Below are 15,261 nucleotides of genomic sequence, written 5' to 3' on the forward strand. Positions count from 1 at the left end.
CTACTTTTGCTCGAGTCTGCCCGTCTGCCAATGTCAATGTCGGTGCATGGGAAGAGCATTGGATTTTGAGATTTGAATGACCTTGTCTACTTTTTTTTTTTTTTTTCGTCCACGGTTTTCGTCCACGGCTAAGCTGCCGTGTCGAAAATTACTTGCGGAACAATCGATGTACGATGTACGTGCAGTAATTACAGACATCGAACCAATACCAATACCAATTTCGATTTCGATGTTCACTTTTTACTCTACTCTGCACCTTTACCTTCACCTTTACTCTGCTTCATTCCTCCTTCTACCCACCAAATAATCCCTCCGAGCTATTCCTGGATTGGACATGCAGGTGTCCTGATGCTATCATTAGACGGTCCCAACTTAGAGAACGCCACGCTAGGTACCGCATCTAGCATTCGTCTGCGGTCGGGTTTTCTTAGAGACTCGAATCGGCCCTGCCAAATCCGTACAACCTATTCCCCGGTGGATGGTAACGCGGATCGTTTAGGAGGATAGGAAAGAGGACAGGACAGGACAGGTCAGAAAGACAAGAGCACCGCCCACATTCGAGCATCATCGATGGTCTGAGGTCCATGGTCTAAGCCTATCGACGACAAGCCGTGGATACTTAGACATTCGTAATACTATTCTCCGTCCGATACGAACCGGCAGGGGCATCGCTCATCCGCCGCCGCACCGCCCCCCCTGATATTCCAACATTCCGTTTCCCACTTGAGTAATAAACTTAACATATAGTTAACTTACCCATTGCCCGTTCCGCATTTCGGCTCTCGTCGTGACCATGAATAACGATCTTAGTCTTTCGAGGGCTTTGGGCGGCCTACGCATTGCAAACCCTGACGATGCTGAACCGATCACTTCTGAAGACGTCGACGAAGACGCTAATGCACTTACGTCAAGCCAGCCCATCTCCGATCTTCGCCTTGCCGACCCCGACCTGCACACCACGCAAGCCAGGCCGCAGGCGACAGACATGTCAATGGGAATCTCCGGCACACCACCCGACCCCCAAAGTCAAATATCCGCATACGCACAAAATGGTGCCATGCAATATGGGAACCTCTCCCCCTCCCGTCCTACCTCTGCCCTGTATGCCGCTACCACGGCCGCAGAACGCGACCAAGCTGCGAACTCTTATCACATCCTAAGAACCGAGCCCTCCAAGACACCTATGTATAATATGTCGGGTAAGATTGAGTCGAAGGCGCCGTCAGAATATGCGCCGAGTATCCCCTCCCGAGAGTCGAGCCATCGCGAGCGATCGTACAACCCAAACCGCCAACTGCAGGCCGTAGCCGGGAGCGGTCCTTTACCCCCTAGGAGGAGTTCGAAAGGCATGGGCGGTGGATACGCCTCAATTCCCGGTGTCCCTACCGTACCTGAACCGCGCGGACTCGTATCGGATATGGCTGTATCCCAGAGCAGTGAAGAGTGGAAAGACAAGGGGGCAGCCGTGTCGATACGAAAGGAAATAGATGCCAATGGGAAAACCGTCATGAGGCCAGTGAAGAAGGGCGTCCGGGACTTCTCTTTCGGTCGAGTTTTAGGTGAAGGCTCGTACAGTACGGTATATTTTGCTACGGATCGGCAAACGCTAAAAGAGTACGCGATCAAGGTCCTGGAGAAGAAGCATATCATCAAGGAGAGGAAGATAAAATACGTCAACATTGAGAAGGATACCCTCAACCGCCTCACGGAACACCCTGGTATCGTTCGACTTTACTATACCTTCCAGGACGAGAACTCGCTGTATTATGTTTTGGATCTTTGCAACGGCGGCGAGCTTCTCGGTGTTTTGAAAAAGACGGGTACCTTCGACGTCGAATGCACGAGATTCTTCGGCGCCCAGATTTTGGATGCTATCGAATATATGCACTCTCGTGGAGTCATTCACAGAGATCTAAAGCCGGAGAACGTGCTTCTGGATGACCAGTTGCATGTCAAAATCACCGATTTCGGTACGGCGCGGTTATTAAGCGACCCGAGGGCGCCACAGAACGCCCCCAGGCTTGAGGATACAGGAACCAGCTCCAGGGGTAAAGATTTCGATGATGATAGTCGAGCGGCGTCCTTCGTGGGCACCGCTGAATATGTTAGCCCTGAACTTCTTACTAACAAGAATGCCTGCAAGGCCAGCGATCTGTGGGCCTTTGGTTGCATTGTCTACCAACTGCTAGCTGGTCGACCTCCGTTTAAGGCTGGCTCCGAGTATTTGACTTTCCAAAAGATTGTCAATCTAGATTATGAGTTCCCGGCAGGGTTTCCGCCGGCAGCGAAGGATCTAGTGGAACGGTGTCTAGTTTTAGATCCGGCAAGGCGACTTACTATCGAGCACATCAAGAACCATGAGTTTTTCGATGGTCAGCAATTCGGCAAGGGTTTGTGGAGAATGAAGGCACCTCGATTGCGTCCATATGTACCACCATCTCAGGAGCCTAAGATTATTCAACTTAATGGAACGCCGAGTAGTCAGCAGTCTTCGTCTAGACCCCCAACAACAGGGAACGGGTTGAATGGACCCTCTCGCGCGCCAGGGAGGATCATTACTGATATCCCTCCACCATCGCAACTAGACATTGAATGGTCACCTGTATTGACGAGGACAAACGAGAGGATATTGCGACTTGGCGATCTTATGGTTATGTCATCGCCGATTCCGAATAGTCCACACGGGAAAGGCGACGAGGGGCATAGAAAATTCTCTAGGTTCTTTGGCGGCAGCACTACGAAGAAGAGGCAACGGCTAGTCATGATAACGTCTAGTGGGAGGATCGTCTTGGCACCCGCAGGGGGTGAAGAGAAAAAGGCGAAGCTGGAGATCTCACTCTTGGCACCGGACTGCTCGTGGAAGACTCAAATAGATGCGAAAGGGCAGACAGTGTGGTGTGTCGATTCGGTAAAGTTCCTTTATTCCGTTTGAGGTATGTCTATGCTCACAAATCCCAGGCTGGTATTCACTATACCTTCGAAGATGTCAAACCCCCATCTTCCCTTGAACCGCCTCGACCGACGGCAGATGACTGGCTCGAGACTTTACAACAAGCTAGGGACTTTGCAGTATCCCTTAACCTCAGTCGTTCATACACTAGCGACAATGCGTTTGGAGAAATGTCATCGTCGATGTCAAGCCCGGCGAGCACCTTTGGCCCGGAGGGTTACAATATCAACGATAGGTCTCATCGTAGCCACCTGAGTAAGAGCCAAGCGAGCTTGGAGGATACGGCGACTACGAAACGCAATCGATTTAGCAAACGACAATCCAAGCAGGGATTAGGCTCAGCTTTCTAGTGGCGGTAGCTTCATTAACCACAGCTTGGAAAGTCTTAGATATCCAACATTCTAACATTAACACGACCCAACCAAACATGACTAGGACCTACCTAGCTTCCCTTTCTAAGCTTCTTCGTTTTCTTTCATATGCGGCATGTTCTAGCGCGGCGTAGGCTTTGGTAGCTTTTGGTGATATTTGAAAGAGGGGTCCAAATCATGAAACGAAAACACATGCATTCTGGGAGTTTTCCTTATCACCAGTCTGCTCCTCCCGCTGAAGCATACAATCGGCATCTCATTTAGAAGGATTAGAAGGATTACACCACGCATGACCCACATCTCACATTCCCTAATATAATATCCAATTCCAATATCCAATATAAAATTTCCTTCGCAACCCCCTAAGTTGGCGGAAGGGAGGGGAAAGGGGAGAGGGGAGGAGAGCAGAGGAGGGTAAAGAATGTCGAGCCCGATTGATCGTAACCTTACTTAGGTACTTTTCAGGGCGAGGAAGGGGATTGAGAGTTGCTCATGTTGCTTTGCATCGAAGGTCTGGAACTGCGAGGGCAAAGGTCCAAGAATATTATACCTAGTCTGAGTGGTCCGAATGGACCCAATACGCTAGTTGTCTGAAGGGTGACATAGCTGAATAACACTGAAATGGCAAGATCGTAAAGACCAAGTTTTATGGTTTCAACTGACTTGTTGATTTGTCTTGGATGTCTTTGCAATACCTCACCACCCAGTAGTCTAGGTACGGCGTTGGACATCTCTTTGCTCTTGATTGTGATAGGGGTTACGTAGGACTACCTATGCAGGTTTCTGTCTCTTGTACTGGTATTGTATATTATGCACTAATTGTCTTATGTAATACATGAAATATTACGTAATACGTCCAGTGCGAGTTAAGGTATTACATAACATCACCAGCCACCACCGCCACTTAGACTAACTCTTAAGCTTATGGTTGACCGGGAGTTTTATCTTTCAATTGCGCTTTTAGCCAAGCCAGCCAAACTCGAAAACTGGGATTTACCTACTTTCTCCAATCATTCGAGCATACCGCGACGAGGCGGAAACGCGCTTCTTCGACGACTATCCAAATCTCCGGCCTAGATAACTCGGGCCAACTTCCCCCATTCCCACATTCCCAATCGCGATCGGAACTGGCGTCGCACGTTTTATCGGTGGAGCTACAAGCATCCTAAGCACCTGGGCACCGTACCCAGTTCTACAACCTCTACTATTCCGTATTCCGTATCCCGTATTCCGCGCAAGTCTCACAAACAGAGCTGTTAAAATTGTATTGAAAACAAAACATAAAAATACAGGAGAGGACGTTTCCGGCACCGAATCAGTCAAGATGCAGCCTGGATACCGTCCTTACCCGCAGCAGCAGGTCGCGCCGCAGCGTACCCCCCATTCGGCCGGACAGCGACGAGGAGGCATTGGTATGTAACTTTGACTGACCATACGATCTACTTTTTGATCCTGTCTTATTTTTATTTTAATTGTCGACGATCCAGCGCCAGACAAACCCCACTACATCCGCATCCACATACGTCCACTATAGGGCCACTATGAAGGCCCCCTTTGGCTCCACCGCTTCATTAAGTCCTCCATTGCCAACCTACCACATACTACCACAATATGCACATAACATACGTACATCCATACCTACATACACGTCGTGTACCTACAACTAGCACCTTTTTCCCTTCCTCTTTATCCTCGTCTTCGGACCCGTAAGGGGCCGTGTTTCACCTCTCATCATATACCAATTTCTAACCACTTTGTTGACACACAGGTCCCATGATGTCTTCCGGCCCTCATCACCAAGTGCCCTTGACCCAGGCGCAAATCGCACAGCAACAACAAGCTGCCGCCATTCAGGTCGAGATGGCGAAGCGTCGCAGTCGCAAACCGACCGACAAGAATCTACCCGACAACATTGACGATTGTACGGTTGGCGATATGGCCGCTAGGTATCGGGAGCTCAGAGACTTTGAGAGAAGACTCGATGCAACGATGACGCGAAAACGATTGGATATTGTGGATTCGGTCAACCGAAGCGTTAAGGTATGTCTCACGTGTTATCTCGAGTAACGTTGGGAATTGTGTCGACTAATCGTGGTCTAGCGATGGAAGACGCTTCGAATTTGGATCACCAATACGGCAGAAGAGCAAGTTTGGCAGGGAAATGGTCTCAATGTCGATACTTTTGACTTCAGCTCCAACCTTGAGCCCTCATATCAGGTCAAGATCGAGGGTCGATTGTTGGACGATGACGATGACCTCGACAAGGATGATGACAGTGAAGATAGCAAGGAAAAATCTGACGACCCCGATCGTATGGAGGAAGATCCGAAACCGAAGGCGGCGAGCGCGCCCAAGCACAGATTCTCTCACTTCTTCAAAGCGCTTAGTGTGGACTATCCCGCCAACCGGAAAGGCATCGATCGGGAGGTAGAGTGGAAGAAGCCAGAACGTACTGGTCCTTCGTCGAGTCTCCCTGCCGCTGCCGACTTCGACGAATTCACGTTTAAGCGTAGCGGTGATGAGAATCTCAACATCACGATCAACCTTTACAGACACGAGGAGCCCGAGCGATATGCCGTCAGCCAGGATCTAGAAGACATCATTGACTTGTCCGAAGCCACACGCCAGGAGATTGTCATGGGTATTTGGGAATACATTAAGCTGATGGGCTTGCAAGAGGATGAAGAGAAGAGAAATTTCCGCTGTGACGACCTCTTGAGAAAAGTAAGTCTCGTCTGCGTTGATTAGTTTATAATTGACTAACTAATCGGATTACTAGGTCTTTGGTATTGAAACCGGCATGATCCCCAAGTTACATGAATACATCACCCCGCACTTGAAACCATTACCGCCGGTCAAGCTTCCGTACACGATCCGACTTGACGAGGAGTTCCATAAGGATCCTCAACCTACCGTATATGATGTCCGCGTTGCCGTCGACGACCCACTGCGCGAGAAGATGCTTTCTTTCCTGAGTAACGCTGGCTACGCCAACATGCTGAAGGAAGCAGCAAATCTCGACGAGCAGCTTGCGACGATTATCCAGGCTATTCACGTGTCTAAAGCCAAACATGCTTTCCTGTCTTCCCTTAGCGAAGACCCTGCCACGTTTGTGAAGGACTGGCTGAGCTCGCAGAAGCGTGATCTGGACGTGATCATGGGAGAGTCGATGAGAGGTGTGGGCGAGGATGCAACTGGAGACGAGTGGAGAAAAGGCGGCAAAGATAGTATCTGGTCGACCGTCAACGCCCGCGAAAGTGTCACGGTCATGTTGTCGAAGCAGCCTATTCAGGTGCAACGATAGGATCGTCGCGAACATAGCCCAACATCGACAAGCAGTAAACCGGACGTGGCTCGGCAGGTATCTGGTAATGGCGTTAGGTGTCCCAGTGGTTTCCCGTTATCATATCCCAAGATTCTTCCCAAGATTCTTCCCAACAGAGTCGCACTTATTAAGAGTGAAAAGGGGATCGCTTGAGGAAAATGTCGTATATCCCTGTATTAGTATACCGGCTCTCTTTCTATAGGAGGAGGCGTCTTAAGGATGCGTTTCTAGGTTAGGTTACCTAGGTAGATACCGTCTTGGAACTTGGAATCTACATTCCCGAAAACAACTCACGATTTGCTTCTGCTTCATGTAGGTATTCACGAGCTCTTTATAAGAGGGTTTGATAATCCCATTGATGGCTACATATTAATGGCAATGCAACGCACGCTACGTCATTTTGGTGAAACACATATGTATGTCGATAGCTAGCATCGGGCTTTAAGGCCTTATCACCGATTATGGGTGGAGGGCCGGAAGGGATATAAACTTCGGAGGTCTCTCTTTCTTCTCGAGAGCTTTCCGTGTGATTAAACTCTATTCCTTACAGTGAAGGGATATTACTAGGTACCTAGGAATACCTAAACGCGAGATTGAGAATGTCGGCAATCTTCAAGAAGGCCAACACCGCCGTCATCACGGGCGGGGCGTCGGGAATCGGACTCGCGCTCGCGCAGAAGTGCGTCGGCTACGGCATGAAGGTTCTCGTGGCCGATTGGGATGCCGCCGGCCTGGATGCGGCGAAGGGGAGCTTGGGGGAGGCGGCGACGACGCTGCGTGTTGATGTTAGTAAGACGGAGGACTGGGCGACGATTAAGGGCGCGGTTGTTAAGGACTTTGGTGGTATGTCTTGTTTGCTTTGCTTTGCTTATTTATTTATTTATTCTATTTATCATGCATTACCGCCGTTATTATCATCATGTGTCTGCGTCCACGCACATAGTTTCTTGTGGCGTGTTATTCATATTTGTACAGGCCAAATCAACCTCCTAGCCCTCAACGCCGGCGTCGGCGCCCGCACCGCCTTCGACGGGCCGGAAGCGGACATCGCCAACTTCCGCAAAGTCCTCGACGTCAACTTCTTCGGCGTCGCGAACGGCATCACCTCCCTCTTACCCCTAATCAAAGAGAAGACTACCGCCGCTGCTTCTTCCGTCGAGTCCGCGATCGTGATCACGGGGTCCAAGCAAGGCATCACAAACCCGCCGGGCAACCCGGCGTATAACGCGAGCAAGGCGGCCGTGAAGAGCCTCGCGGAACAGCTGAGCTATGATTTGAGGACGTGGAAGGGCGTCGGGGTGCATTTGCTCGTGCCCGGGTGGACGTGGACGGGGCTTGCGGGCGCGGCGAGCGGGAAGGCGAAGCCGGAGGCGCCGTGGACGCCGGGGCAGGTCGGTATGTATCTGGTTATCCAGAGTTCTTTCCTTCTCCTTTCCCGCTTTTGCCACCGTCTTCGGAGTCACTGCTCCGAAGATGTTCCTATTAACTATTACGCTCGTACTATCCCCCTTTTTCTTTACCTAAGAAATTACAACAAGAAATTACTAACACGCCGTTTCTACGTATTAGCGGATTACTTGGAGGCGAAGATGGGAGAGGGCAAGTTCTGGGTACTGTGTCCCGATAACGAGGTCACGGAGGAGGTGGACCGGAAGAGGATGCTGTGGAGCTCGCAGGACGCGCCGACGGGGCGGCCGCCGCTGAGTCGGTGGAGGGAGGAGTATAAGGAGGAATTTGCGAGGTTTATGGCGAGTGATGTTTGATGTGACAGGAGAGATTACTGGGGACGTATATGCCCCGGATAACATAACTGTTCCGCTTCATTTGATGCGTGAAGAGCTTAGCTATAATTAAGACGAGAGCTGCTACCTGTACGACGACAAAACGTCGACTGCCTCAGACTCTAAGGAAAATCATCACAGCACATATAACTTCCATATCATGGCAATTGACAACATATATTAGCAGTAGACACAGGCTCAAAAGCTAAAGACGGGAATGTATGATTTCGTTTTCATTGCAAAGTTAGAGCTCTTCGTGGCTCTGGTGATGGTGATGACCTAAAACGCCTAACTACATGCAATAATGTCTGCCATGACGGCTGCTTCGTACGTCTACAGTTAATTTGTTCATCGTCGATATCTAGGCTCCCCCCCTCTGCGAAGCAAAGCAAGGCTTTTTTCCTTTCCTTAAAAAAAAGAAAGCCAGCAAATTGAAGCTGCCCTGTGCCGTCAACAAGTACCTAGGTTAAAAAAGCAGTAAAAAGCGACCTTATATGCACACGCCCCTCTCGGCACCGCCGCCAGGCTCCCTAGGGCACCTCTAGACCGCCTGGGTCATCTGGCGGGCAGGGGGGACGGGGTTCGAGGGCATGTTCCGGATCTGCTTAATAAGGAATTCACGCTCGTCGATGAACTGCTCGTCGTCGGTGCGGTCCTCGAGGAAGTGGGAGAGGAAGTTGAGCAGCTTGTCGCGGTTCATCAGCAGGATCTTCTGCACGGCGATGGACTTGTGGGGGTTGGCCACGAAGACCTTGAAGACGTGGAAGCCCTCGTACTGCACCATCTTCCGGTCGCTGCGCAGCAGGTTCATGCAGATCTTCAGGTGCTCGCCCCGGTCCACGTACGCCGTCATCACGTTGTAGTTCGAGCGGTCGAGTAATATCTCGCCGAGCAACTTGATCGACTGACGCTTCGTCACGTAGCTGTTGGACTGCACTAGGATGTAGTTGTACTTGTCGAAGAAGAGCTCGAAGTTGATGGTGAGGTAGCGAGGCACGAGCTCTTTGTGTTTGGTTAATAATTCCTATAGCGGTATTTGTTAGAGGATATCTATCGCGTGACTAGTCTGTGTTGCCCGGATTGGCCGGTTAGTTGGACCTACTCGGAATGTGGTGAAGGCGTCGGCGGCAACTTCGAAGGAACTCTTGTCTATCCAATCGAAAAAGCGCCAGAATACTCCGTTGCCACTTTGCGGTCGTTCCCTATCGATCGCCGTGACACCTTTCAAACTAGATCCTGGCTCTTCTCCATCGTCGTAGAGTATGATGGCGGCGGCCGCCTCGCTCTTTAGGACCTCACGTAGCACGGTGCCGGCGGGCGTCGCACTCTCTTTATGATCGTAACCTCGGCATAGCTCTAACAATACCTGCGGCTTGTTGTTGACCACGTAACTCAATGCGACCGGGTCGGTCTTGGGCGACGCAGTTGGGGGGCGGAAACGGAAGACGTAGGAGAATATGACTTGAGTATCTTTGCGGGATTCGAAGGGAAGGCGATGGAGGTTCTGAGCGAGTAGAAGGAGGAGGTCTTCTTCTATTAGACCTGTGACGAGTTGATATACTTGTTCGGGAGTACTCTCTACTTCTGTTGTCGAGGCAACGTTGATGTTAGTATTGGACGGTTACATGTTGGCGCAAGAAATAGGGGATGCGCCACCGCATGCGACGGGTTTGGCCTGAGGTTAATAATACCTGGTGTTCCTTGGAGGATGAGTTTCATCTGGCTGAGCACCTTGGCCAGTTCTTCGGCCTAGGGGAGAGTGATTAGCATAAGAATCGATGCTATCAGGGGGCGAAGCTGTGGTCACCTTGCCGAGGCCATCGAGCTTGAGGATATGCTCCCTTGCTTGCTTGGGAAGATCCAGAGTGTTAGTCCTGGTCCTCGCCCTGGAGAATAGGAACGACATGTTTGCGATTATCTAGATTGGTACATATATCGCCTGCATTCAAGAGGTCTCAGATGATCGGACGAGGTCGCAAGGTCAGGCCGGGGGCTGAGTATAGAATTGGTTCGGTAAAGAGTGGCCGAGTACCAGCCGCAGAGAGTTCCAGGTTACAATAGATTCTTTGAGCCCCCCAAAATACAGATGGTGTTGTTGTTTTTAGTCTACCAGGTACGTCATTGTTGTTTGGATGTCTGTTGGATAAGTTGCCCTTTACCGTTATCCAGAAATTGGGGTTGCCTTGGTGGTTTTGGTTAGGCTTGAATGCTGCCATGTGCCTCCTGTGCTGGTTGCCGCAGTGTTTATCGTAAATCCGGGGATCGGAATGTTTATTTACGGGGCAAAGTTAGGTGGTGCACACTTCAACTCAGCTGAGACATGGGTCCTATCATATCGGGCTCTCGGTTTCCTAGTGACATGAGGTAACACAGTCCAAATTTGACTAAAGAACTCTTTTATGTGATTAATTCCTCTTAAGCTCATACATTTAATATATCGTGATTCTGTAAACCGTGTTATGTATTTTGTGATGAACGCCTCTGATAGGCGATCGGTTACCAGTCCTCAAGAACTAACAACCAATGTCCCGTCTGCTATTTGACGATGTTGGACACCGAGGGTAACTAGAAACCTCCATTTCTATGTTTTTCCGTTTCCGAAGGAATACAGTGATCTCCTATCATCATTTGGCTTATGTCCTGTAGAGAGAAAGATGTTGATATGCCATCATCATCATCATCATCGAGTCTGTTTCGATGCTTTCTGCTGTCTCGCATGAGCTCATCATGGCTTTGATAATATATAAGGATATCTATGTATAACAAACTGTAGGACTCACTAGGAAACAGTCTTTTAACCTGAGAAACTCATTGGCGCATTTGTCTTTATGAACCGAATTATAATCGGCGACAATGCATTTCCCATATACGCTTGCCTATATAATGATAAGTATCAAATTCTATGGTTTGGATAGAGTCATAAGAGCGTATAACCTCAGCAGAGCATTGAGAAACGGCCGCGGCAAACTTTTGAATGGGCCGTTGACGTGGTGGCATTGTATCAAAATCTTCTAGAGTCTTAGATATGAGAAGTCAATGGTATCGCAACTCAGTAAAATCCAAGAAGTTATGAGTTGGTTATCCACTGTCCTTACGTCAATTACCAGAAGTATGCGATTATGAGGTACTGCCTAGTACATTGTACTCTGACGTATCCATAATAGTACAGTACGTACCACACCGTCGCTGTTACACCGATGGTAGCCCCACTATACGTAGCTCCAACCTCAATTAATTGTTTCCGGGTCGCGACGCGACGTCCTAAAGTTTGGCCCAACTCAATTCCATGCTCATGACAAAGTTGCTTTCCACCAAATCAAAGTTGTCTTCTGTCTCCTCGGATTTTGAAATCTATAACCCTTTTCAATCAATTGCTCTCTTTTTCCAATGATGTCGCCCAATCGTTGACTGATTTATGACTAGCACCTTGCACTGACCTTCCAAACTACTGGAAAACTGCACATGTGGATATAAGAAAGCTACAAGCTAGACGATGCGCGGACCGAGGGTTGTCGTGACTTTATCACAGTTCTATTATGGCTATGTTATACGACCTTCAGCCATATGTCACCGATTTGTCTGACACTTCTGATGAAACCGAGCCTCATGAAACCATGGCATCGTCTACTATGCCCTCGTCTGAGAGTCTGATCATGGATAGGGACAAGTACTCTGATAAGGGTATGCTTCCTTTTTTACCAGATCCTCTGCCCTGCTAATTTCTGTTAGACATACAGATTCTATACCAGGTTGTAACACGAGCCGAAGAGATATTAAACGACTACACCCCTACTTCTCGTCTACCTACCCACGCCTTATATAACGCTTATGATGAAGTCCTCCCTCAGTACGGAATCAACCCGGACGACGACCGCCTTATTAGCGAGCTCGTATTCAAGGTCGGGGGTGTTAGAAATACCGATTCGCTTAGGGAGAAATTCAAGACCGTCATGTCCCGGTTAGGAATCACGGTCCAATGGGATGATCTTCCGACGCATGGAAACGAGTTTGACGATGCGCACTCGAGTTCTGCCTATGCCTCCGATGAGATGTCTATTGTTGATAGCGAAGATCCTCATGCCGTCGTTGGTAGGATTGTGCATAAGGAGAACCCCCCTTTAGTAAACGGCAAACATGGCGGTGACGATTACGTCGTCCCAACGAATCACTATGATCATCATATGGATGATGTCAATGGCAACATACCTACCATGGAGGACCCCGGTAATCTTTCGAAGATCGAACAGCAACTCGAATGCAGCGCCATTGCCTTCCAGAAGAAACACCATGACAAGTTCTCTGCTGTGACGGCTGTCCGTGAATGGCAGAAAAGGTCTAATTTTATCGGCACCCTATCTGAGCAGTTCGACGCTGCGCGACAGGCTGACCTGGAAGAGGATCTCGAAGCCAGATTTGAAGAATGGAGAGCTTTATCTGCCGAAGTGGATCGTGTACCGCCGCATTATCTTCCTCCCAATGTCTACTCGAAGCGCCTCGAAGGGATTGCTATACGAGCTCGCGAGATCCACAATGCCAAAATCGCATTAAGGCGTTGGCGACAAAATACAAGGGAGCAAAGTCGCAAAGTTCGAAAGGTTGAGGAGTCCTCAGACCCCATCGAACGTGTTGCAGCAAAGGCGCACAAAAATTTACTGTTATCGCGTGCATTCACGAACTGGTCTAACCGCCTGGAAGAAGAATCGGATAGGGCGAAGATGGCTGCGAAAGTTTATGAAATGAGATTAAAGTCTAAAGCCTTTGGCATACATCGTCGACCAAACGAGGATGCTCCAATGAGTGGGACTCGCGATAGTCCCGTCGACGTTTCACCTCCTGCTTATATTGCCAGTTCGGAGGACGCTCCCAAGCCCCTACCACCCAGCGAAAATCCAGCATCTAATGTTCTTATCAACCACGCCGGGCCACCTAACCTTGTAACTGATGTTGATGAGAAGATGTCTCATGAGGCCCCTGCGAAGAATATCGGCTCTAATGGCGATCCGGATGATTCCGATGACGACGAAATGGACGAAATAACATTACTTGCACGGCGGCATATCCTTCGTATGCGTTATTATGATATCTGGGAGAAGTACACGGCAGATAAACGGAATAAGGCCAGAGAATTTCAAGTCGAGCAACAAATTGAACGGGTTGCACAAACTATTCCCGTGTGGCGCACCCAGGCAGAGGAGGCTTCTCAGCAGCAAGAAACTCTGCGGTACAATGCCAAAAGGGCTAGCTACTACAACAAGGCTATAAAAGCGATAGACGTATGGAGGCAAGAGAACGCGGAGAGAATGCAAGGGCATGATCAGGTTCTTGATCATTATGCTAGGAGAGCCAATTTTTACTACAAAGCTACCAAGTCTGTGCCTATCTGGAGAAGCGAAACCGAGCGTGCTGTCAAGCAGCGAGAAGTTCTCGAGCTTTATGCCGATCGAGCTGAATATTACAGTGGAGTTACAAAATCGCTTCCGATTTGGAGAGCGCAGACAGAACAGGCGGCCGAGCACGAGAAGAAAACACTCGCGCACTATGCTCAGCGAGCCGACTACTATTACCGGACCAGGGATACCTTATTATCATGGCAAGAGTTAGCTAAAAAGAAGCGAAGGCAGAGGTTGAAAGATGCGCATCTGGAGACTCGCCGCCTTGTAAAGAAAGGTATGGGAGAACGGTGTATTGCACAATGGCGAGAGAAGCTACAGCCGAGCTTCGAACGGTACGAAGCAATGAATGTAATTTTGGAAGACATTATTGCGGATCGAGAATATCGACAAAGCATGGATACATTCGACATATGGCGTGAGAGGACGCGAGAACGGATTGAAATGGGTGTCATGAGCGATGCAATGGTTACAGAAAAGGCCTTGCAGCAATGGAGAGACCAGTCAGGACGTCATGAAGATTTGCATATTGAAGCTGAACAGCACTGGGAGGAGACGGCTAAATCTAAGGCTCTGAAAAAATGGAACCTTACCACACTCCAAATGCCGAATCGACCTCTCATGGTAGCAAATGCGCTGGAGAAGAAAGAGAGAAGGTTGCTGCGAACACGATTTGAGAGTTGGTATGGTCGAACAGCAGACAAACTTGTCCCCGTTGAGCTCCCCAATGGAAACTACAGGAGTGTGGATCAAGTAGTGGAAGACGCCCAGCATCGAGCTTCACTTAGCCAGGCGCGAGGTTTGCTTGATAAATGGCAAGCGGCTGCAAAGACTAAGAGCGAGACTGTTCAGGAGGAGCCATATATACCAACTCCAGGAAGACCGCGTCTTTTCCTAGGAAGCTTGGGTACAACTACCCCTTTAGCACCCCCTCCCGCTCGACTAAACTGGCGGGCTAGCGAGATGGCGCCTAGAGGATCAGCCATTAGAGGCAGGACTAATCGTTCGGGTCGTCCGGAAAAGAATCTTAGGGTCTCGTGGGCGTAATAATCAAGTAATGGAAAGCATTGGCGGCGTTGCGGGTTCGTCCTATTTTTATACTACGGGAATATGCATGGAATAGGCTAGGCTTACCGGGCCTACACAGTGATACCCCTTATTCTGTTGATTGGGAGATCTGGAATGTTCAAAGATATCCATAATAGAAAACATATTGAATTATGCCTCGGTCCTTGTCTTAACGTGCTTGGATAATATTATAAAAGACTGATTATGGAGATATTTCTTTTGCACTTAGATAGCCTTATGCATATATTGCATTCAGACTTATTCTAGTGTGGTTCGAGTTATGCGATACCATAGCTAGGTAGCCGCGGATCCCTATTTATTTGATTTGGGCAGGGATTCACGGGGGGTCCCACGTCATTTTGCAGGCGCAAACCGA

At 49.3% G+C, this 15,261-nt stretch overlaps 5 protein-coding genes across 5 annotated transcripts; 3 read left to right on the plus strand and 2 right to left on the minus strand.

Annotated features, from left to right (window-relative positions):
• Nucleotides 1–793: 793 nt before the first annotated feature.
• Nucleotides 794–6,625, plus strand: F4807DRAFT_449731 (putative 3-phosphoinositide dependent protein kinase-1; the record flags this gene model as incomplete). The annotated part of the gene is made up of 8 exons (XM_048000056.1): nt 794–1,303; nt 1,433–2,428; nt 2,699–2,908; nt 2,959–3,205; nt 4,614–4,733; nt 5,090–5,361; nt 5,422–6,045; nt 6,101–6,625. 8 exons carry the CDS (start codon nt 794–796, stop codon nt 6,623–6,625), a joined length of 3,504 nt encoding a protein of 1,167 aa, XP_047858214.1.
• A 310-nt stretch (nt 6,626–6,935) lies between these two features.
• F4807DRAFT_196584 (NAD(P)-binding protein) lies at nt 6,936–8,689 on the plus strand. The gene is made up of 3 exons (XM_047993765.1): nt 6,936–7,489; nt 7,622–8,041; nt 8,216–8,689. Exons 1-3 carry the CDS (start codon nt 7,246–7,248, stop codon nt 8,407–8,409), a joined length of 858 nt encoding a protein of 285 aa, XP_047858215.1. The 5' UTR covers nt 6,936–7,245; the 3' UTR covers nt 8,410–8,689.
• Nucleotides 8,639–10,708, minus strand: F4807DRAFT_408709 (Mo25-like protein). Its single transcript, XM_047996468.1, has 4 exons — nt 10,235–10,708; nt 10,119–10,176; nt 9,530–10,011; nt 8,639–9,451 (listed from the first exon to the last, which is right to left on the minus strand). The coding sequence occupies exons 1-4, from the start codon at nt 10,331–10,333 to the stop codon at nt 8,969–8,971; spliced, it is 1,122 nt and encodes a 373-aa protein (XP_047858216.1). The 5' UTR covers nt 10,334–10,708; the 3' UTR covers nt 8,639–8,968.
• Nucleotides 10,709–10,740: 32 nt separating this feature from the next.
• On the minus strand, nt 10,741–11,505 carry F4807DRAFT_408712 (uncharacterized protein). Its single transcript, XM_047996469.1, has 3 exons — nt 11,362–11,505; nt 11,208–11,303; nt 10,741–11,131 (listed from the first exon to the last, which is right to left on the minus strand). The coding sequence occupies exons 1-3, from the start codon at nt 11,422–11,424 to the stop codon at nt 11,108–11,110; spliced, it is 183 nt and encodes a 60-aa protein (XP_047858217.1). The 5' UTR covers nt 11,425–11,505; the 3' UTR covers nt 10,741–11,107.
• Nucleotides 11,506–11,660: 155 nt separating this feature from the next.
• On the plus strand, nt 11,661–15,120 carry F4807DRAFT_196690 (uncharacterized protein). The gene is made up of 2 exons (XM_047993766.1): nt 11,661–12,108; nt 12,157–15,120. Exons 1-2 carry the CDS (start codon nt 11,964–11,966, stop codon nt 14,862–14,864), a joined length of 2,853 nt encoding a protein of 950 aa, XP_047858218.1. The 5' UTR covers nt 11,661–11,963; the 3' UTR covers nt 14,865–15,120.
• The last annotated feature ends 141 nt before the right edge of the window (nt 15,121–15,261 follow it).

This window comes from Annulohypoxylon truncatum, assembly GCF_022578515.1.
Source record: "Annulohypoxylon truncatum strain CBS 140777 unplaced genomic scaffold F4807scaffold_3, whole genome shotgun sequence".
NCBI lineage: Eukaryota > Fungi > Ascomycota > Sordariomycetes > Xylariales > Hypoxylaceae > Annulohypoxylon > Annulohypoxylon truncatum.

Excerpts from the sequence above, each read along its gene's own strand:
- F4807DRAFT_196584 (XM_047993765.1), top strand. The coding sequence starts at position 7,246 with ATGTCGGCAATCTTCAAGAAGGCCAACACCGCCGTCATCACGGGCGGG. Across the intron at positions 7,490-7,621 it reads GGTTGTTAAGGACTTTGGTG|GCCAAATCAACCTCCTAGCC; the intron begins GTATGTCTTGTT and ends ATATTTGTACAG. Across the intron at positions 8,042-8,215 it reads GTGGACGCCGGGGCAGGTCG|CGGATTACTTGGAGGCGAAG; the intron begins GTATGTATCTGG and ends TCTACGTATTAG.
- F4807DRAFT_408709 (XM_047996468.1), bottom strand. The coding sequence starts at position 10,333 with ATGTCGTTCCTATTCTCCAGGGCGAGGACCAGGACTAACACTCTGGAT. Across the intron at positions 10,177-10,234 it reads AGCTCGATGGCCTCGGCAAG|GCCGAAGAACTGGCCAAGGT; the intron begins GTGACCACAGCT and ends ACTCTCCCCTAG. Across the intron at positions 10,012-10,118 it reads CATCCTCCAAGGAACACCAG|AAGTAGAGAGTACTCCCGAA; the intron begins GTATTATTAACC and ends CCTCGACAACAG.
- F4807DRAFT_408712 (XM_047996469.1), bottom strand. The coding sequence starts at position 11,424 with ATGCCACCACGTCAACGGCCCATTCAAAAGTTTGCCGCGGCCGTTTCT. Across the intron at positions 11,304-11,361 it reads TTTCTCAATGCTCTGCTGAG|GCAAGCGTATATGGGAAATG; the intron begins GTTATACGCTCT and ends ATCATTATATAG. Across the intron at positions 11,132-11,207 it reads GGTTAAAAGACTGTTTCCTA|AAAGCATCGAAACAGACTCG; the intron begins GTGAGTCCTACA and ends GCGAGACAGCAG.
- F4807DRAFT_196690 (XM_047993766.1), top strand. The coding sequence starts at position 11,964 with ATGGCTATGTTATACGACCTTCAGCCATATGTCACCGATTTGTCTGAC. Across the intron at positions 12,109-12,156 it reads GGACAAGTACTCTGATAAGG|ACATACAGATTCTATACCAG; the intron begins GTATGCTTCCTT and ends AATTTCTGTTAG.